This window comes from Cetorhinus maximus, chromosome 19 (genome assembly GCF_964194155.1).
Source record: "Cetorhinus maximus chromosome 19, sCetMax3.hap1.1, whole genome shotgun sequence".
Lineage (NCBI taxonomy): Eukaryota > Metazoa > Chordata > Chondrichthyes > Lamniformes > Cetorhinidae > Cetorhinus > Cetorhinus maximus.
In genome coordinates, this window is record NC_135897.1 from 8693643 (window position 1) to 8716412 (window position 22770).

At 41.2% G+C, this 22770-nt stretch overlaps 1 protein-coding gene across 1 annotated transcript; it reads right to left on the bottom strand.

Moving 5' to 3' along the window:
* Nucleotides 1-614: 614 nt before the first annotated feature.
* On the bottom strand, nt 615-20943 carry LOC144693627 (claudin-15-like). The gene is made up of 5 exons (XM_078563457.1): nt 19455-20943; nt 11618-11782; nt 8418-8499; nt 6576-6680; nt 615-5063 (listed from the first exon to the last, which is right to left on the bottom strand). Exons 1-5 carry the CDS (start codon nt 19669-19671, stop codon nt 4982-4984), a joined length of 651 nt encoding a protein of 216 aa, XP_078419583.1. The 5' UTR covers nt 19672-20943; the 3' UTR covers nt 615-4981.
* Between the last annotated feature and the right edge of the window lie 1827 nt (nt 20944-22770).

Here is a 22770-nt window from a genome sequence, read left to right on the forward strand (position 1 = left end):
TAGTGTTGGCATTGCTGCTTTTCTTGTTCCTTATTGGAAGTTTAAGTTAGAGCTACATAAGCTGCTCCCGTGCTGCAGTGAATGTTGACAACAGGGAAGCACAAATCAAGGTGAGTAAAGGCAAAGGCAGGTGAAATTACTTCCAAAAAGTTGGAAATTACCTGTAAAACAGTAAAAGCATATTCTCAGGAAGAAGTCCTGGGAGCTAAAGCCTTTTTCTTAGGCAGGAAAGCAGCTCTATAGTTTCATTCTTTAAAGGCTTCCTAGCCTGTCAGTTTCACTGAGCAATGAATCCTCACTGTGCACTCACCTCGTTGACCCTGACAAGTTTCACATGGCAGCTCGAGAAAGTCATATGTTGACTGTTAAAGCCAAAATGATGCATTAAAGTCTGCATTAATTGGCTCTTTAACATAATTAAATTACAGACCTGGCAGTTCCATGGAGGTTTCCTGCACACCTATGGCGCATCCTGTTAAAGACCGGAAACGAGTGGGATCATGCTGGGTTCCAACACTGCCAGCATTTTTGGGGGATTTAACCTACCATCTGCGCCTGAACCCAACCCCCCCTCGCCAGTTAAAATTCTGCCCACACACACAGGAACACGGGCCCACATTTTCAATTTTTATTTCATGGGTATGTTACAATTTGAACAAGAACAAACTTTACACTCTGCTGAAGCATTTACACAAACAATTTAAAACTTTTTTTTTTCAATTTTATTCTTAAAAACTACCAAAAAGCCAGAAAAAATACAATTACCCAAATACAAAATATAAAGAGCAACTATAAAAGTTCAGCACTGTGAACCACACAAATTCTGTTATACATGCGTATAAAAATGAAAGCTAATCAAATTAAATAGATTCAAAGCGCTGGGGTATTACACACTTTCCTCTCAACCATCTCCATTTCATTGGAACATCCTGATTAGACACATCAATTTCAATCCTATCCCACTGTTACTTTCCCCCTCAATTTTGGAAGGGTTTTAAAATGTTGTAATTCTGTCCTCCAAACGGTGTTATTTTATTTTATTTGGGGAGTTATATGTTTGTTTTTTGGGCTGGATCTCTTCTAGGGGACTCAAGTTTTTCTTTACTTATACTTCCTCCCCGCTTTCAAAATGCGGTTCAATTTACCTTTGCATGTCAGCCATGTCCCAGTGGGTGATACTATCACCTCTGAGTCAGAAGGTTGTAGGTTCAAGTCCCATTCCAGAGACTTGAGCACAAAAATCTAGGCTAACATGCAAGTGCAGTATTGAGGGAGTTCAGTGGTGTTGGAGAGCTATTTTTCAGATGAGACATTAAACTAAGACTCTGTCTGTTCTTTTGGGTGGATATAAAAGATCCTATGGCACTACTTTGAAGAACAGCTGAAGAAAGAGACATCTCAAAGCTTTTCATCTTATACTCTTCAGGACGCTTCACAAGAATACCAATATAAGGGGAACGAGAGCAACTTATACTGCATGAGAAGAGACTCCTGATTGGTTGGCAAGTGGACTCTAATTAGTAGAGATGTTGCCATAGAGAATGCACCAGTGATGGTGACTGACAGTTAACTGTCAAGCATTGTTTGAAATTTAAACCAGGCAGCTTGACCCTGATTGGTCATGGCATTGACCGGAGGAATGAGTCAACGAATGGCTGTCACTTATTTTGTTTAGCTGAAACATGCACAATGTGCGTACATGCTCTTTCTGTCTGCAAAGAACAGGGCCCTATTTATTAATATACATTGCTTCCTGTACATACAAATGCACCACACTGCGAGCCCAAATGACAATCTTAAATTCATTGTCAGCATAATTCTTAACACACTGAGGATTATTTAGTAAATACTGTCCAATCGCAGAATCTCATGTTTGTCCAGGACATCAGGGTATTTATCCCTGATGTCCTGGACAAAATTTATCCCTCAATCAACATCACAACACAGATTATCCAGTCACTATCACATTGCTGTTTGTGGGAGCTTACTGTGTGCAAATTGGTTGCCGGGTTTCCTACATTACAAAAGTGATTGCACTACAAAAAATACGAAAAATATTAACAGGGATTACTCTGCCCTCTGATCTTTATGGATTAGTTTTCTTTTTGTACTTGAATTTTCACAAACTATAACAACAACTCTAACTGATTAGAGGCACATAAGTAGCCATAAAACAGTGAAAATATCAGGCTATTTAATTATTCATGGAAATTCACTTTATAAAATGAAGTCTCCCTATCCTGGTCACTTGGCTCTGGTTCTTAGATCCAATGTCCTGATTTTATTATTTATTCTCAATTTTTAAGATTGTGTCCTTGATTTTGTCTATTCCTCTTCAATGTTTTTGGGCCTGATTTTATCCCTGACCTTTGCTTCTGTATACTAATTTCTTGAGGCCTGTGTCCCAATTTTGAAGTTTGGTGGTTGAGAGGTGAGTCATCATAAAGCCAGAGTTTTTTTTTACTGTGAATTCTTTGAGAGCTGTGTGCCACAAAAATGCACTGTTTCAGGATTCTGTTTATTGTACTAGAGTTGCTACATCCTTGAGCACAAACATTTATAGTGCGGAAGATGAGAAAGTATACAGTTCAGCTTGCAGCCACTATTAAAAGTGCCTCATCGGGACATGAGAGGATTTTGGTTTCCAAAAGTTAACCAGAGAAATTTTTTTCATTTTCGTAGAGTGGTGTTAACACAAAACACATTGACAGAATTGAATCCTGACTTTCCATTGCAGTGACCTGTGATAGTGTTGCACCATGTGAAGAGTACCACTTGAGGAACAGATTGGGGGCGTTTTACCAATGGGACTGTGATTGCATAAGATTACTCTGGCTATGAACTAGTCCTCAGCGAAACACTTTCCTTATATAATGCATGCCTGGGGCTGTAACGCAGGTAACCCCTACCTCCTTGGATATAATGGCAGGAGCAAACTGAAAAAAATGCATTTGTGCCATTTTTCAGCCAAAGTCATGGAGGGAAAACAGGGGAACTCCCTGCAAGAATTCACTCATGGTCTCTCTATAAGACACAATAACAGAGGTCTGGGGGCGTATTACAAAGCTGTCTTGAAATCGTACAGTAATATACAGTTGAGAAAGGCCATTTATTCTCTCTAAGCTTGCCCATCCAAAAACAAAAATCCACCACCCCTCCAACAGCCAGTGCCCCCCCACAGCCATCATACCATGCAAGAGGTTACTGATTCATGCAAAGGATGTCACCTCCATTATAATTCCAGTGTCACTATTCTGAGCTTTGGTGATATTTTGTTCTAAACTTATTCACAGTGAGTCCTGTAGCAAATCTAATTACCGCTAATCTGTGGAGAATTTAACCGCAGTGAGGTTTGTACAGAGCCTTGCCATGCTGAGGCCAGTGCAGGATATAACCATGGGCCAGGATTTCTCGGTCGGTGGTGGGGGAGGGGGGTGGGTGGTGGGGGCAGCAATTGAGGCCATTGACAAAGTCGTTGAACTAATTAGTGGACCTGCCCATCCAACCTTAAGGTTGGCGGGTAGGCTGGGAGCCGTGGCGGGCATTAGAAAAAGCATGAAACCTCATCCACGGGTGGGATGAGTTTTCATGTAGGTTTTAAAAAATGTAATTAAAGTGTATTTAAAAGTGATGGACATGTCCCAACTCATGAGGGGACATGTCAGGGAAATATTTTTTTCTATTTTTCAGATTTTTTACTGTAGATCCGATCTCCCTGAGGCTGCACTTAGCCTCAGGGAGATGAGTGTGCTCCTTCGTATGCATGCATGAAAGAGCGCAATCTTGGCTCAGGGAATTTCCCCCCCCGCCCGCACAGGGAGCGCATAGCGCTTCCTTGTGGATGTCACGCTGGGCGAGCCTTAATTGGCCCGCCCACGTAAAATGGCACGTAAAATCGGAGGAACGCCTGCGCGTGCCAGCTCTTAAACTTCCACGCCGACGGGGGGAGAATTCTGCCCATGGTGAAGCTTGTGTAGCTCTTAATCCCTGACACCTGTGTGAATTCTAACCACAGAAAGATTACAGCGAATCCCAACCACAGAAAGACTCATGTCATGTAATACCTAACCACAGAGAGGTCCCTGTCAAATTCTAACCACAGAGAGACCCTGGGTAGGGCAAAAACAGTGAGAGGTCCCAGAAAGCCCTTATATTGTAATGTTGTCAATCTGTTTGTCTCAACTGATTCTAGTAAAGAAATGCAAGGAGTTTTTAACTGATTGAGCTTTTCCAATGGAGGTGTGAGTGAAATTTGCAAAGAGATCATGAGTCCTCTAACCTTCATTTTTCCCATGTTTAAATTAACGGATAGCAAAGCAGGAGCTGGGAGGCCTTGATTTCTTAGCCAGTGTTTCATGTGATCATCTGTCCTCACTAGAAATGCTCAAGTGGGGAACCAGCCCCAGTGGAGCCTATTACTATGGACCCATGTGATAGCTCAGGACCATGAGTGGCTGATGCTGCATTTAATATCTTGCTCTCTGGATGACTTTTACTACACCCTCATGGTATTTTGGCTTCCACATGGCTCTCCCCATTGCTACATCCTGTCAAACACCCTCTACTCTGCAAAGCACAGGATAGCCAGGTTTGCAAAGCAATCCATTTCTGCTGGATGATGGCAGGCCTTGAAAATCTTTTCCTTCCCTTCCCCACTCCCAGGGACAGTGCTCGGACTTAGTCCAGCAACCCCTGACAAAAACGGCCTAAAAAGTAAATGAGATTGAAGCCTGGGCATGGACTTGAACCCCTACAACTGGAGTCTTGAGTTGTCACACCTTTTGTGTAGATTAAAAAAATAACTCTGGCATTATGATGATAGAACATTCATGACATTTAGTACTGCAGTGTAAGTACCTACTATACTTATTTAAATGCTCCACAGAGTAGCATAATGATTTTATCAAATACACATGATTTTTTCTTCAAGACTTTGCAGACCTGAGTAACAAAAGAAGCATTCTTTTTGTCAGTCTTTGATTTAGACGTAAGCTTTTGACTGAGTTGATTCTGCCTTTGTGTAGATTCGTTGCCCACTTTGGGCAGAAGAATACTTGTAGCCACTGCAAAAGAGAACATAGAGTCACCATTTCTTGCACAGGGACACATCCAGTCTTCCTTTCAGTTATCACTAGTGCAGTATTAAAGCTTTGCCCATGTCTATTACACTCCTTTCTTTTCACGTATATTGATTTTTTTTAATTGCTCTCCCTCAATTTTCTACGAGAACAAAACAGGCAAATGGCTCCCTAAGTAACAACAAAACAAAGCAGAAAGAAAAAAAATCGATCCAAACATATCTTTTGACATATCATGGCAAACCTTCCCTGTCTTGTAATGGATGAAACAGCTGGAGCCAGAAAAGCTTTGGGAGTTGCTTCATCTCCCAGACACTATCTTGGACAACAATGAACAATTATGTTGTCTTCCTTGCTAATGGCAAAGTAAGAGGTCTCTATGGAATCTGCTCATATTGGAGCCTAAATAGAGCCCACTCATCTTTAGGCCTATGTAGATCCGACACATTGTAGGACTGTACAGGGCCAACTCATCAATAGGCCTATATAGAGTCTACTCATAATGTGGCCTTTATAGAATCTATTATAGTGGATTATATATAAAGCAACTTTAGTGCAAGGCCTATGTAGAGCCAACTCATCTTGAGGCCTACATTGAGATGGTGAGGTTTCTTTGCACTCTACTTATAGTGAGGAGAATGTAGGCAGTACATGTATAACAAGGTCTATATGGAACCTACTTAAAATATAATTCCTAAAGTAAAAACTATAGAGGCTGATATTATCCTTACTTATACTAAGGCTGGCATAGGGCCTACTCATAATGGGGCAATAGTTTGCAATGTCATAATCATTATTGCTATGTTGATGATGTCCTGTCTGGGCATTCTATTTTGCTAACATCACCATATCATGACAATCCCTTTTTTGAATTTGGTTTGACAGTAGTGATGTAAGAATCATAAGAGTATCTGAAAAGATGTTGCTGGCCCAATCCTAATTGCCCTGGAGAACTGATTGCTTGCTAGGCCATTTCAGAGGGCGGTTAAGAGTCAACCACACTGTTGTGGACCTGGAGTCACATCTAGGCCAGACCAGGTAAGAACGGCAGATTTCTTTCCCTATAAGGCATTAGTGAACCAGATGGGTTTTTTTTTACCACAATCGACAGTGGTTTCATGGTCATCATTAGACTCTTAATTCCAGATATTTATTGAATTCAAATTGCACCATCTTCCATGGTGGGATTGAAACCCGGGTCCCCAGAGCATTACCCTTGGTCTCTGGATTACTAGTCCAGTGAAAATACCGCTACGCCACTGCTTCCACCATCCACCTCCCCCTTCGCAGTACTCTACTGAGTGTTTTTATTTCTTTAAATTTTGCATTTTTACTTTTATCACTTAGTTGGAGCCTTGCTGTGGAGAAATGGAAATCTCAGTCAACCAATGTCTGCTCAAGAACTTTGAGTCAGGTACCTATGGGGGAGCCATTTTCATGAGGTCACAGATGCAGTGTTTAGGTACAAGACAAAATGGGCAACAGAAAAACACTTACCTTTGTTGTGTATCTCTTTTGCAGGAACAACACAAGAACGCACCTCCCAAGATGAGGAGAGCTGACCCAGCCCATCCAATGTACAGGGCAGACCCCAGCTCATATCTGCAAACAAAGAAATCATTAGGCTCATGCACTCTTAAAGGTAACCATTTACTAACCAATTACAACCAACTGCCCATAAGTCAGTGATGCCCCAAATAGTGAGGGCACCATCTGGTGTATGTTACCGAATTGCATAGACCAGGAGGGTCTCAGGTTTGATCGCCAGCTTCTGGATGTTATGATTTGGGGTGCTACAGTTGGCGATAGGCAAGGGGGATAGAAAGAACAGTTATTTCTAATCGTTATCCAATGTATGAATGTTGGGTGAATACAGGGTCATCAAACATAGCAACTCCCATTTACTTTAGTAAAAGTTGCATCCCAGGAACGTAATCAGACAAAAATTAGCACCAACTAATATATTAACAAATTAACAATATATTATACTAACAAATTCTTGGCCAAAGATGTAGGTTTTTAGGAGCATCTTAAAGGAAGGGAGAAAGATAAAGAGTTAGAAAGGTTTAAGGTTGGAATTCCAGAGCTCAGGCCGGACTTAGACTGCTGAAGATGCAATCATAATGGTGAGGCAATGGGAATCAGGGATGCTCAAGAGGTCAGTATTGGAGGAACTCAGAATTCCAGGAGGATTGTAGGGCTGGACAAGGTTACAGAGTTAGAGAAGGGGATGAGACCATGGAGAATTTGAATATGAGGATGAGAATTTTAATTCGAGGCATTGCTGGACTGGGAGCCAGTGTATTAGTAAGTATGGCTGTGACTCCCACCAGCATGCGCTGCCTCAGCTCATACATGGTGAATGGCCGCTTGGACAAGTTGTCAGTGGTGGTGGAGGCATTTTCCAGCAATGAGGCAGTGCCCTTTAGGTGAGGAGGGCAAGTAAAGTGACTTGTGTTGAATAGTGAATGGGTTTTATATATATTATCATTTGCCTTTACTGTCAGAATATCTTTAGTCGGCTTAAACTCACAAGGGCACAATCTGCTCTTTGTTTCTGTCTGGATTTTTAAAAGATAAGACTAAATTACCAGGCAGTAAATGGATGTAATAACAAAGCCTATTTGGACAGTCAGCACCTGCGGATGTAAAGCTGATAGACCTGTCGATAGTGTGTTTACCATTCTCACATCTGCTTTGGAAGCCACATCCTTTAGCAGCATAAGGGGGTCAACCAGCAAACACAATGTGCATTTATATGAGCCCTATACTACCCCAGGATATTTATCTTCCAATCTCGACATTGTGGTCAACAACTTCAGATCATAACTAAGCTGTAGGTAATGACACTGCTGCTGCAATTTGTATCTCCACCTGGCCCATCTTTTATTTCCTTGCTCATTCCATTACCACCTCCTTTTGCCTTGCACTTTCATCCCTTTCTTTCATTTAATCACTTCTGCTTTCCACCCTGATACGACTCTCCCCCTTATGTTCTTTCCCTGATCTTTTCCCTTGCTCTGCATTGGCTTATAAACTGTTACACCTCTCGCAATTTCCAGTTCTGAAGAAAGGTTATTGACCTGAAATGCTAACTCCATTTCTCTCTCCATACTTGCTATGTGACCTGCTGAGTGTTTCAAGCATTTTTTTGTTTTAATTGATTATGAGGTACATAACTGTAAATACATTTTGCCAAGTTGACACTCATGATAGGTCAAGTCTCCTTCTGGGAAGGAACACTTGAAAAATCTGCCCTTAGTTCTCCTTTAACTCGTTTGGATTCTGAAAGAGATACAGCTGGCAATCCTACTCTTTAATGAAATGCAATATACATACTTTGTTCCACCATAGATAGGATTGTAGAAATCCATTGTGATGTTGTAGGCATACCAAGAAACAGGAACTATCCCACATATACCTGCCAATCAAATGGAAAAAATACATCAAACTTCAGAAAAAGCAAATAATGAATAGAAACGTATCTACTAATTTACCTGAGTTCTACTTAAAAAGTGAATCATGGAATCCTAGAATGGTTACAGCACAGAAAGAGGCCATTCAGTCCATTGTCTCTGAACCAGCTCTTTGCAAAAGCAACTCAGTTAGTCCCACTCTATCGCTCTTTCCCCATAACCCTGCAAATTCTTCTCTTTGTAGGTGCCTGTCAAATTCTCTTTTGAAAGCCATGATTGTATCTGCCTCCACCACACTGTCAGACAGTACACTCCAGATCCTATCCACTCGCTGCGTAATAAGGTTTTTCTTCATGTTGCCTTTGCTTCTTTTGCCAGTCACATTAAGTGATGTTCTCTGGTTCTTGACCCTTCTGCCCATGGGAAGTTTCTCTCTATCTACTCTGTCTAGGTTCCTCATGATTTTGAACACTTCTTTCAAATCTCCTCTCAACCTTTCCTTCTCTGAGAACAACCCCAGATTATCCAACCTGCCCAAGTTCTTCAACCCTGGAACCACTCTTGCAAACCTTTTCTGCACATTCTCTAATGCCTTCGCATTTTCCTATATTGGAGCCCAGAGCTGGGCACAGAACTCTAGCTGAGGCTTTTTAAATCATGTTCTCAACCTGCCCCACCACCTTCAAAGGTTTATGCTTATATGCCCATATAACTCTATTCCTGCAACCCTTTTAAGAGTGTACCCTTTATTTTATATTGCCTCTTTGCATTCTTCCTACCAAAATGAATCACTTCACACTTCTGTGCATTAAATTTCATCTGCCATGTGTCTGTCCACTCCACCAACCTGTCTGTGTCCTCTTGAAGTCTATTACTATCCTCCTCACTTCCAAGTTTAGTGCCATCTGAAAATTTTGGAATTGTGCCCTGTGCATCCATGTCTAATTCATGAATACATATCAGGGAAAGCGAGGGTTCCAGTACTGACCGCTGGAGAATCCCTCTGTATAACTCCCTTCAGTTCAAAAAAAAACAACCGTTCACCTCCATGCTTTATTCCCTGTCACTGAGTCAACTTTGTACCCAAAGCATTACATCACTAATAATAAATATGGACCATGAAGCATATGTTGAATAGTTAAATTTAATCCTGGCAAAGAATAATCAGTTCGAGTTACCTTTGTACAGGAGCTGGTGTTAATTTTAAGTGAAACATCCAATGCAGATAGCAGTGTACGCCCTGAGAAGTTTATGATCCTCTTTCATTAGAGCCCCTGTATCATTTGTCTCTCACATGGAGTGGCGAACAGTTCAAACTGAGCTCACATTGCAAAGAGCCAACATTTGTATCCCATGATTGATTAGCATTTGGGACTCTGTTATTCGTGGCTGCTTTTACAATCTGGAATGTGTTGCCTGAAATGGTGGTGGAAGCAGATTCAATAGGAACTTTCAAAAAGGGAATTGGACAACTACTTGAAAAGGATAAGTTGGAAGGGCTATAAGGAAAGAGGCAGGAAAGGGATTAATGAGATAGCTGTTTCAAAAAGTCAGCACAGACATGATGGGCTGAATTCCCTCCTTTTGTGCCAAATGATTTTATGATTCTAAGATTACTAACTAGTTTTCAAGTTGAAACATTCAGTAAAGCTTACTCATGCTATCTAGTATTTTATTACCAAGCTGTTATTTCAATTATAACTAGTAATTTACTTGTTATCTCCAGTACCTAATGTGACTCATGTATCTTTTCATGCAATTTGTTGACTGCCCCTACAGTCAGCTGTCAGAAAAGCGCTCAAGTTATATATTTTGAAGTTGAGGGGCAATCTCACACTAGAGACCCGGATAAATAGTCCTCCTGTTACTCCTTTGCAGTGCTGAGGGTGCGCAGCATCTTTTGAACGTCCCATTAAAGCAAACTTGCCTTCTCAGGGGGCCACACCGTATTCCATGGTATTAATTCAAAGAAGGGCAGGCGAGTTCCCGGCCAATATTTAATACTCAACCAACATAAAAGGCACTATATAAATTATTTTACAAAAGTGTGTACCTGTATCGCCAGCCTGCAGAAAACGTGAGGAAACCTCGGGTCAACAACCTCTACTTTTTAAAATTCTTTCATGGCGTGTGGGCATCACTGGTGAGACCAGAATGTATTGCCCATCCTTAATTGTCCTTGAGAAGGTGGTGGTGAGCCACCTTCTTGAACCACTGCAGGCCATGCGGTGTGGGTACACCCACAGAGCTGTTAGGAAGGGATTTTCACCCGACAGTGAAGGAATGGCGATATAATTCCAAGCCAGGATGGTTTGCGGTTTGGGGGAGAACTTGCAGTTGGTGGTATTCCCATGCACCTGCTGCCCTTGTCCTTCAAGGTGGTAAAGGTTTTGGGTTTGGAAGGTGCTGTTGAAGGAGCCTTGGTGAGTTGCTGCAGTGCATCTTGTGGATGGTACACACTGTGCATCAATGGTGGAGTGAGTGAATGTTTAAGGTGGTGGATAGGATGCTAATCAAGTGGGCTGCCTTGTCCTGGATAGTGTCAAACTTCTTGAGTGTTGTTGAAGAGTCACTCATCCAGGCAAGTGGAGAGCATTCCATCACACTCCTGACTTGTGCCTTGTAGATGGTGAACAGGTTTTGGGGAGTCAGGAGGTGAGTTACTCTCTGCAGAATTCCCAGCCTCTGACATGTTCTTGTAGCCACAGTATTTATATGGCTGGTCCAGTTCAGTTTCTGGTCAATGATAACCCCCAGGATGTTGATAGTGGGGGATTCAGCAATGATAATGCCATTGAATGTCAAGGGGCGATGGTTAGATTCTCTCCTGTTGAAGATGGCCATTGTCTGGCACTTGTGTGGTGTGAATGTTACTTGTCATTTATCAGCCCAAGGCTGAACGTTGTCCAGGTCTTGCTGCATACTGACACAGATTGCTTCAGTGCCTGAGGAGTATAGGAAATTTTATCTATAATTTCCTTATGTGTTCTCAGGCTCTATACCAAACCAACCTTTAGCTCCATTCAAAATGTGCCATGGGCTAGTTGTTCCATTTGTTCAGTATGCAACTCACCATTCACCTGGTTAAACCATTACTTTGAAAGCTTTTGTATTTGTACTGACCTGATAGAATGAAGAGAAGTCCACCAGAAAGGGAAATCTTTCCTTTTGCTTTCTCATCCATGCTTCCAATATTGGTGCATTTCAGGCCAAACAGAGATATCAGTGAAGCAATAACTCCCAGAATGATGGCGATGATCATCAGAGCACGACATGCTTGGATATATGCTGCAGAGAAAGGAAACATTTTAGTGTTGGTGTAAGACTGAACCAGGACTGGTGCAGAAACAGCCATAGTGTGCATGCACTTCTTTAGTATAAACAACAATTTTTTAACAGTGCATGAAGAGAGCTTCCTTCTTCCCTTCCCAGCTACCTAATTCGGACATATTAATCCCTGCTGACTGCAAGAATCCTATGTGAAAAATGTTTCGATGATCTCAACCCATTTTCAAGAGGCCACAGCACTAGTTTGCCACTTTAATTGGAAACCTGTCTCAGAGACACCACAAGGATGATTGATGTGTGAGGTGGAATTCCCACATTGCTGTGATGGGGCTATTACTCTGAGGCTGGTAGAGAAACACCTTGTTGGGCTTTATATACAGAGCTTTCTACTCTGATTCTGATCCTGTTCTGCTTGTCCTGGCTTGCTTCTCACCAAAACGACAACCAGAATTTCCCCTGGGAGGGGATGGGGTGAGTCTCCTGATCAGCCACTATAAAACTGGTGGTAATACAATCACTACATCCATCCCAATTGATTCATGGAACCTGACGCAAATGTCAAAGATGGGCAAATGTTCCAATCATCAAGGGCAGAATTTTCTGCCTGTCGGGCGGGTGGGCCAGACCCAATCTCCGGCAGGTGGGGAGCTGATCCCCGCCATAGAAGCGGGCCGTGCCGCCATTTTACATGGGCGGGCCAATTAAGGCCCGCCCAGCGTGACGTCCGGCGGGAAGCGCTATGCGCTCCCTGTGCGGGCGGGGGAGATTCCCTAAAAGTGAGAGTGCGCTCTTTCGCGCATGCACACGAAAGGCTAAGCGCTGCCTCAGGGAGATCGCCTGGACTTTGAAAAATATTAAAAATAGAGAAAAAAAAACCCTTACATGAGTTGGGACATGTTCATAATTTACTGAATAACTTTATTAAAATTTTTAAAACCCTGTATGAAACCTCATCCCTCCGGTGGATGAGGTTTCATGTTTTTTCTAGTTCCCGCCGGGGCTCCTGGCCTGCCCGCCAACCTTAAGTTTGGACGGGCAGGTCCTTTAATTGTTTAAATGATCCTGTCAATGGCTTCAATTGGCCATTTGAGGTTTTGTAAAATGTAAGCCTTCGGACACCCTGGTCTCCTAATGTCAATGGCTTCAATTGGCCATTGACAGGTCGGCGGATCCGCAGCTGATTTTGCTGTGCCCCCGCCTTCCTGAAAATTTAAATGGGGCGTGGTGATGTCGAGCCCCCTGCTCGCCGACGGCAAAATTCTGCCCCAACTCTTGAGGGACACTGAAATAATCCCCTAAAAGATCAAAATAAAATGATTTACCCATTTACTGGGTATGAGGCAGTAACATTTTCAAAATGTCAGAGTACAATAAAGAAAGCTGTTGAATGTAGGGTGGAAATTAGGAGAGCAGGGTGTCCGAAGGCTTACATTTTACGAAACCTCAAGCTAATCCGGACACAGGATCCAGCAGTGATTGGGAACAATCTCATTCAGGTCCTTACACTTCACTTCAATGTCTCAAAGCCGGAGCTGCTCACCTAATGGGTCACTCGATGATCTCACGAGGGAAACTACACACAATGGAAACATTATCCAGAGGCCAGACCATCGTGTAGCTCACATTCACCACTCCTGCTCATATTGAATGTAACCACCTTCCAACTGGGAGTGTTCCATGGTGGAATCGTCCCCTGTAATCTTTTTTTTAATCAATGTTGAAATGGGCTTTGTTCCTTTAATTGTTGTTCCTCCTAGTCTCCAAATAGGGAATTCAGTATTAACCTCTTTATTAAGAATGGTGAATGTGGGACTCACTACCACAGGAAGTGTTTGAGGTGAATAGTATCAATGGACTTAAGGGGAGGCTAGATAAGCCCATGAGGAAGAAGGATTAGAAGTTATGCTGAGGTAGTTAGGTGAATAAGGATGGGGGTAGGCTCAAGTGAAACATAAATACCAGCATGAACTAGTTGGATTGAATGGCCTGTTTCTAAGCTGTATACTCTGTATAGTATTATGTTTTTGTTTTTATGTGTCTGTGTCTCCTTCTTTGTCTGTTTATGTTGTCTCTTTCTCCTTCTCCTCTATCCTCACTGTGAATCCAATGAGCTGACCTTGCCAAAATGTATAAAATACATAATGGCATAAATAAGATAAAACCAGAATATTACTGAATGGTAAACCAGGCCATAGACATCGGCAATGCAGCTCAACCAGTATGCAATGGTGTTTTTCCTCCACATGAGCAGCAATCCTAATTCCATGCACTTGCCCTCTTCCCATATTCATTTATTCCCTCTCCTTCAACCATCTATCTGACCTATTCTTAAAAATTGAAATCATCTCTGCCTCAACCACTAACTATGGCACTGCATTCCACAGCCTCCCATTCCTGTGTAAGATTGAAAAACAGAAGTTTCAATAGTTACAAAACAAGTGTAAAACAAACCCCAAAATGATTGGAGGTGAAATTCGTCTTGGACAGTATTGTAAAAATGGTGATAATGAATCTGCAACCTGTTTTACACTCTGCTCGATTTCACTCACTGTCCTTGTTGTCCTCAGTATATTTTTGTATTTATCATTACAATAGCAATGGCTTTTTGCTTAAGTCTCATCTCAACAAGTGCACACACACATGAACACACACACATGCATGATGCTGGTGGTGTGTTATAGTTTGAGTTGCTGTGGCAACATACACTTTTACATGCATGTTGTAGTCTGGGGCTATGGATAGTGATGGTAGAGGCTCCAATTTTTTTCCAACACTTGGCTGACCAAAAATCTCTCCTGCTCCTACTGCCTACCATTGGCATGTGTTGGAAGGATTTGCAGATTGATACTCAGCCTGTTTGACCGCATTATGAACACACCTTCCTTGACCATCAAGTCCTGGAGTGGGACTCAAACCCAGAGCTTCTGGCTCAGAGGAGGGACGCTACCCACTGGGCCACAAAACCTCCTCATATGCATATGTAAACACATGAAATACGCACATATATATGAAAGCGTGTTATACATACAAACTATTTTACAAATATTCTCATCAATTATGCAAAATGTTTTTGTAGCCAATAATGTTTTTAACTAGATCATTATGGAAGACACTGAAACAGGAGTTGACTTAAAGAATTATGTTTCTTTATCCAGAAACATAAACCATGATTCATGAAAAATAAATAATTAATTTGACCAGAATTAACAAGAAAGGGAATTGTGTTTCTACTTTTCAGTCGTAAATGGCATTAAGCCGCATCCTTCTGACTATAACAATGGCCTTTCATCTAGTCTTGTGGGAGGGCATTAGATCCAATCAAGACTGCACCTAAAGCATGACTAACTTTTATCAGCAACCTTCAACTTAGTGAGCAATCTTTTTCCTTTCTTGGTCATTTTCCTGAAATCTTAGGTCATATAAATAATGGCACCGGGCCTTTCACCCGACTCCGTAATCAAGCCTCAATTTTCCCAAGGTTTGACTTTGTGGCATGGATTTTCATCTAGTATAATACAGGATCAACTGTCTGCTACAGAAAGACAGCCCCAACCCCATCCCACTCGCTCCTGATTTTAATTTCCAAAGAAGTCAATGGCAATAGGCAGCTGATCGGTAATGTCAATTTTGTGGCAAGTTTAAAATCTGCACCAAAGTCTTCAATCTGTATCCTTCAACATCTCGCAAACTCAGATTTGAGCCTCCTTGACAGTTTTTGAGCACACAACAGCAAATGTATGGTGAGGACATAGAATGTCACCTACATACTAGTCATTTTTTGCTAATCGTTGAGCTATTCTACAAGCTTTTGTCCAATATTTCAACTAATATGGACAAAAATAAGGATATAAAAGAATAAAATCTCATAATTCTGCCCACAAATTCTGACCAAATAGTGATCTCCAAAAGACTTTTGAGTCTACTACTAACCTTCCCTTAAAAGCTAGGATTCATTAATGGGAAGCTCCTGGTTGGGCAACTTCTGGGCCAACCGGAAAAAGTTCTCATTTGTAATATTCCAAAAAAAAATAGATAAACCCACAATACAGCTGGATGTACAGCTTGGGTGTTCCAGTGAGTTTTAACACTTTATTTGGAATATATTGGAGCTTTGCACATATTTGCGATTAAAGAAGTCATAAAATCATAGACTTACACCAAAGAAGGAGGCCATTTGGCTCATTATGCCTGTGCCAACTCCTTGGAAAAGATATCCAATTAATTCCATATCGCACTCAACTCCTTTCTGGTGCCCTCCAATTTTTCCATTTCAACCATATACATGATTCCTCCTGCAATGTGGCTTATTGGTAAATGCACATCAAATCTGTAAATATTTTATCGGAGAAGAAGTTTTCTGCCAGTAGTGGATGGTTTACAGAGGGTGAAATGTGTAGGTAAATTCAATGATCCTCGAAGGAAGCTGTGATCAGTGACAGGCCGCTGTAGCCTTACTCCCTTGACTCATGTTACCCTTGAATGAAGTTCAACGCTGGAAGAATGGGATCGCTAAATTTTCCCTTTAATTACCACCAGAGTCAAGGCAACTGCATGAACATTAATATTGTCTAATCATGATATACCAGTGATAATATTGCTTGACGCTGTTTCTTCTACTTGTGGGCAATGGACATCTAATCCAGGTAGAATGCGGAGTTGATAAAGGAAAGAAGCCAACTGGAAGGAAGTCTCCCTCCTTGTTTGTCATGAAAACTTACTGCTGGATTCCTGCTCACAGAAAGGATGTGTCATGGTCTAAAAGCTCATTTGTGGGAAACACCCATGGCACTTGGTTGTTTTGCTGCTCCATGAGTCTCTGGGCTGCAATTTGTAACCTTAAAGTTCTGCCATATTGTTGCAACTGCAAAGTACAAAGTACAATCTGGCAGATGCCAAACAATCCACAAAGGAACATAAGAACAGTCAAAAAAGGTCAGGGAAAAGCCCCAATGGACCATTGGCCATCTATCCAACTGCATTTTGAATGCTGCAATGTCTTTGCACTCACAACTTCACCAGGAAGATTATTACAAATATTTGTTACTCTGTGAAGAAAATTCTTTCCCAAACCTACTAAAATTGCCCGTCATTTAAATTTATTCCCTCTAGTCCCACTAACCTAATTGACTTTAAAGTAACATTCTGGTTTTATCTTTTCTGCACCAATTAGATACTTTGATAAATTCTCCTCGTGACCTTCTCTCTCAATGTCTGATCTCTCAACTTTCTTCATCTCACTTGAACTGAGGTTGATTCTTGCTGCTCCTCTCTGCACCCTGCCCCATGCATCTACATCCTTTCTGCAGCACAATTGTACACTTCAAGTGCGATCTGACCACTGCATTGGAAGACCACGGTTATAAATTCGATGGATTTTTACCCCACCTTCCTCAACATATTCTCACATTCAACTTGCTATTTTAGTGGATTCACCATCTCAGTTTAACAGATAAAATTAGTCAAAAGTAAGGCAAAGGTGGGCAGTCCTGACTAAATCAGACCCTTGGACTTTTGATCAGTGCAGATCACAGATGAACATTTATTATGCAAGTTATTTTTATTTCAAGTGGATTAGAGCAGAAAAGGTTTAAAAAGAGAATTCATAGAGGTCTTCAATATTTTGTAGAGTTTTGCTAGAATAAAAAAATAGAAACTGTTTCCATTGGTGTCAGGGTTGATCACCAGAGGCAGAAATTTAAGATAATTGTCAAAAGAACCTCGAGGAAAGATGAGGAGAAATCTTCTTATGCAAGAGCTGTTGTGATCGAAAATGTACTACCTAAAAGACTGGTGAATTAAAGCACATTCAATAGTAGCTTTCAAAAATAAATTGGGTTTATAGTTAGAAAACAACAAATTGCAGGACAATGGGGAAAGAGCAGGGGGTATGGGACTATTTTTCAGAGAATCAGCACAGGAACAATGGGTTCCCACTGAGCTGTATGATTCAATCATTAATCCCTGTGTAAAAATCGCATGCGCAGCGATGTTTAAAGGTGTGTCAATTTGGTGGATTGGAAGTTGTTTCTTTAAAACTCAACAATTTGCTAGATTGTACTAAGACAGAAAGCTGCTTGGAAATAACTACTAAAATTGTCTTTCTAAACAGGTCTCATCCCAGTTATATAAATCAACTGAGTAGAGTGTCTTTACATAACAATTAGGCTGATTCTTAAAGGTTAATTAAATAAAGATTAAATCTGTGTAATAAAAATCTGAGTTAATTAATCTTGGTTAATGTATATAGGTTAAAGGAATTGTGCTGAAATGCACTCGATCCCATGAAAACCCTCACATTTCTCACTCATGAGAATGTGCATGATATGTTTAGTTTCTTCCATAAGGTTTGCAATTCACATCTACAGTGCTGGTCTGGGATTCCTCCATTTTGATAATACACTTTCGGAACTCCTGCGCGGCACTTCTTGTAGCCAAAATGGAGGTTAAGAAATACCCGGTAATAATTTGACTATCTTATAAACCAACTGAAGCTTCAGTAAATATTTAAATAATTCATTCTGAAACAAGGATGATATTTTCGTTGATACCTTCGTTGCTTCAAAGATTACAACTGGTTTCTGTCAACAGTTGGTTACGATTGATGAGGCTGTGGTGGCCTACATACACCCCTGGCGGTCCTCGCTGAACATCTATCTGCATTTTAACACTTTTTTCATGAGATAACTTTGTTCTATAGACCAAGTTTTGCAGGAGCAAAATGTTGCCATCATTGTTGATCTGCATGAGAATTTAATCCAATAAAACTAAACTTTGTCTCAATTGTCGATAGCTGTTTCTCTAACATCAAGCTACAACTTTCACAACATATTCCTGCCATTGGCAAAGTGTTTGACTGAGGTTGTTAAATCCAGCATAAGATATAACCAACTGACACCCACTCCACTACAATAATCGTAGCAGATCACAGAGTGTGTTGCACTTACGTATATTAGCATTTCCCGTAGCATGTTGATTTGCATACTATTTTCAACCAAAACAGCAACACTATATAACAATATAAGTCTAAAGATATTCAAACCTAGCTTAGATAGGTAGTTTTAATGAAAAACACTGGAAAATATTTCCTCGGGGACAATACGAAAGTCAGCATTTTCACTTTTTGGAACAGTTTTTGCGTGATGGTATAAATTAAAAACTTTCTTAACACTATTCTTTTAGCTTTAAGTTTAGGTAATAGGCATTATTTCATTGTTAAACAAAGAGCAGCATAAATTCTTTGAATAAACTTTCACCAATGTCACTAGTCAGTGTTAAAATAGGCAGATCATTTTCTAAAAGAGTCATAAAAGAATGGAATTTTAAAGGACGATTCTCCAAGGCTACAATCTTAACTTGAAAGAAAGTCAATTGGATTAAAGAACATTCTTGTCCAATTATTAATCTATTACTTTTTAAAACACTTCTCTGTCCTTGGCTGGCTTTTTGGCTATAACTGGTTAGATAAAATTGCTAACTAACATGGACTTACTCGTTGAGACCAAGTTACAGCCAAAGATAAAGCAATTTTTTTTTAAAAATTGTAAAAGTGATCACTTTGAGTGTCAGCCATTTATTTATATAATATCTAATTGCCCTTCTATATTCAACCATTAAATATCTAAGGGTTAAAGAAAAACAATTCCATTGTTGTTATTGAGAATAAAGCACCTACAAGATAGGCCGAGCATGGTCTGAAACATTCGGCAGTTGAAGACGCCAGTACTATCCTGGGCACAGCTTTTCCACAAATTCTCATACAGCCTGGAGCTTGTGATCACACTCCCGTAAACAGTCGAAATCTTCCAGTAATTGTTCGCCAATGTGGATCCAGTAAGCATCCACCCAGCCAACCCCATCAGGAAACCAACAACCTCAAGAGCTGCTGCCATAGTCAAGTCTTTGTAATACGGTCTTGTCCCAAAGTGAAATTCGCAAGAAAAAGATCTCCTCGTGTTACGAGCTTGAGCACCGGGGAGCCTCTCGCTTCAAGTACAGACACTCTTTCCCTCTCTGTCACTCTGTGTGCTTCATAAAGGCGACCCAACCTTCGATCTCTTGCTCAAAGACCATAAAATGATAAGGTGGCACATAAACGGCAATAACTGGGTGTGACCTGGGGTGAATGTGTTAATTACTAAGGGATGATATTTCCTGGTCAGAATGGTATCAATTCTACCATTATTTTTTTTTTTTAAATTTCCAGAAAAGAATGATGCAATGAAATATTTATGCATACTTATTGATGTTACACAGACAGTTATTGACTGCAATGTGGTGCAATTAACTGTCTGCAGAAAGAAAATATTGAATTGTCATTCAGGTGGAGTGACGGGTTATGGACTAGCACAGTTTCATTATTCTGGTTGAAACAATGCCTTGACTTTTAAGTGAGAGCTTTGCTATTCTTCATAAATGTTTTACAATGAATGTTGAGCATTGATTCAACCTTCAAAGAGATCCTCTCAAAAATCTGCTTTTCTTCATTTCACTATGTTGAAACTCTTGAGTCAGACAGTTAAGTTCAGTTAATGTTTGACAAGATATTGATCTGCAGTATCAATACCACACAGGACTTTCAGTGAAACCCAACATCGAGAATGATACTACAGGGTGAGGAGATGATTCATTTTTGGAAAGGATCTATTACCAAAATGCAGGAAGGCTGAACCAAATTTGAACCTATGTTGCAATGAATGATAATCAGTATATGCATTTCAAAAATAGCGCAGAGTAAAGTTGAGAAAGACAAGGTTTAGCTACTGAGAACTCTATTGCTATAGAGACTTAGTGGAGCAATAATTCAAGCATAAGATTTTATTACTGATGGGATCTGAGTTTGAATCCAGTTCCTAACAGAGAGAGTAAAAATTTTCTTTCCGAAACTGGCCACCAATCTCATCTGGCTGAAGAGTTCAGATAGACCTAATCCAGTCCCAACAGACTGAAAAGTTCACAAATTAGCATCTCTCTCACAAAAGGCTTTAGAATGGTTGATGCAGGGAGCGGCAATGTGGAGTTGAGGTTACATTCAGATCAGCCATGATTTTATTGAATGGCGGAGCAGGCTCGGTGGCCAAGTGGCCTCTTCCTGTTCCTAATTCGTATGTTTGTATGTATTTTGGTTTGGTAGATAGCTCTTTTCACATGCAGCAATAATGTTTCTTTCCTTTGACTGTCTACATGTGCGATTAAACATATTGCAATTAATACATTTAGTCGTTTGGTAGTACAGAGCTTGAGTGTTGCTGAAAGAAGAGACATGTCAAAACTTTTAGTTTCGCACTCATCAGGACACTTCGCACGATTCCCAATATAAGGAGAAACAATGCACTCTCCACATCGACCCTGTCAAGACCCCTCAGGATCTTATATGTTTCAATCAAGTTGCCTCTTACTCTTCTAAACTTCGGCAGATACAAGTTCAGCCTGTCCAACCTTTCCTCATCAGGCAATCCGCTCAATCCAGGCATTAGTTTATTAAACCTTCTCTGAACTGTTTCCAATGCGTTTACATCCTTCCTTAAGTAAGGAGACCAATATTGTCTGTACAGTACAGTACTGTCCCCTGGCTAGCCAAAGAAATATGTCAAGTTCAGAACTGCTCTTACCAGGTCTACTTTGCACACTTTGGGGTCCACACACTTAGGTTACCAAAATCAGACTAAAATGGAGGCAGCTGATGATTTAAATGGGTAGCTGCCTCGGTAAAATGTGCATGTGCGAAACATGCCTTTCCCACATTCGCACCCGTGCGAAAATGGGAAATGCGCGGCAGAATTTGACATTTGGCATGCAGCGTGTGCCCAACACGGCAGAACGTAAAATGATGCGCGATGATGTCGGGCGTACATCCCAACATCATTGCACTGTCTCGCGGTATTGTGTTTGGCGGGCACACGCCGGAGTGTGCCGAACTGAAAGGCCTATTAAGGCCATTAACGAACTAATTAACTTCAAATTTACGCTGCCCGTCCAACCTTACGGTGAAAAGGCCAAGCAGCCTTTACATTTTTTGGGGAACCTCATCCACGAGCGGGAAGAGGTTTCTTGAAGCTAATACTGATAAAATAAGAACATGTCCCATCTCACGTGACAGTCACATGAGAGGAATGTTTCATTACATTTCTACTGTCCTTATATATTTTTTGAAAAATCGCTTCAGTCTCCCTGAGGCAGCTCCGTTCCTCAGGGAGATTGAAGCGCTCTTTCGCGCACATGTGTGAACTGCGCGCTAGGCCCTGCTCTCCCTCCTCCCCCTGCCCACACAGGCAGCGCTCAGCGCTACTGCTTGTGGTCCACGCAGCGCGGGCCTTAATTGGCCCGCCCGCGTGAAATCGTGGTGGGGAGCAGATCGCGGGCAGCAGTTGGCTCCACCACCGCCCCTGCCCGCTCCCGCCGAGCCCGCCTGATGAATGGAAAATCATGGCTGCGGTGTTCGGGGTGGGACTCAGGATTTTCGGGTAGTTCCGCTATTTTTCCTATGACAAAGAGGCTCTCTGTTGTGGCAAAAATCTGGACCATAGTCAGGAATTTAAGTTGCTAATGGGTAATGCCCGGCTGTTTCAAGGCCCAGTGTGTTAGGGAAGCTACCAGAAGCAGTGACTCTCCTGGCTTGGTAAAAGCCAGTGAGCTAGACAGCACATACGAAATGGAACTCATGCCACCTTTTCGATTTAGCAAACAAAAAATGATTTCATTCAACGTGCCCCGGACATCTGAAGTGCTGAAGACTAGAAGCCAGCTATGATATAATTCTAAAAGGGCCATTGGAGAATTTGAGGGAACCGCTTAAGTAAACTGATTTTGGGAGAGGGAAGAGATCAGAAGCTCAATGAGAAAGTGAAACCAAACTAAGAGGGGACCATTGAATATGAGCAGTCAGCTCACGAGTTACAACAAGATGTTAAATCTATGTGAACAGACCAATAGCAGAGGAAATGTAGTTTGGAGAAGTATAAACCAATGCACAAAGGAGGAAGAGTGGGCAG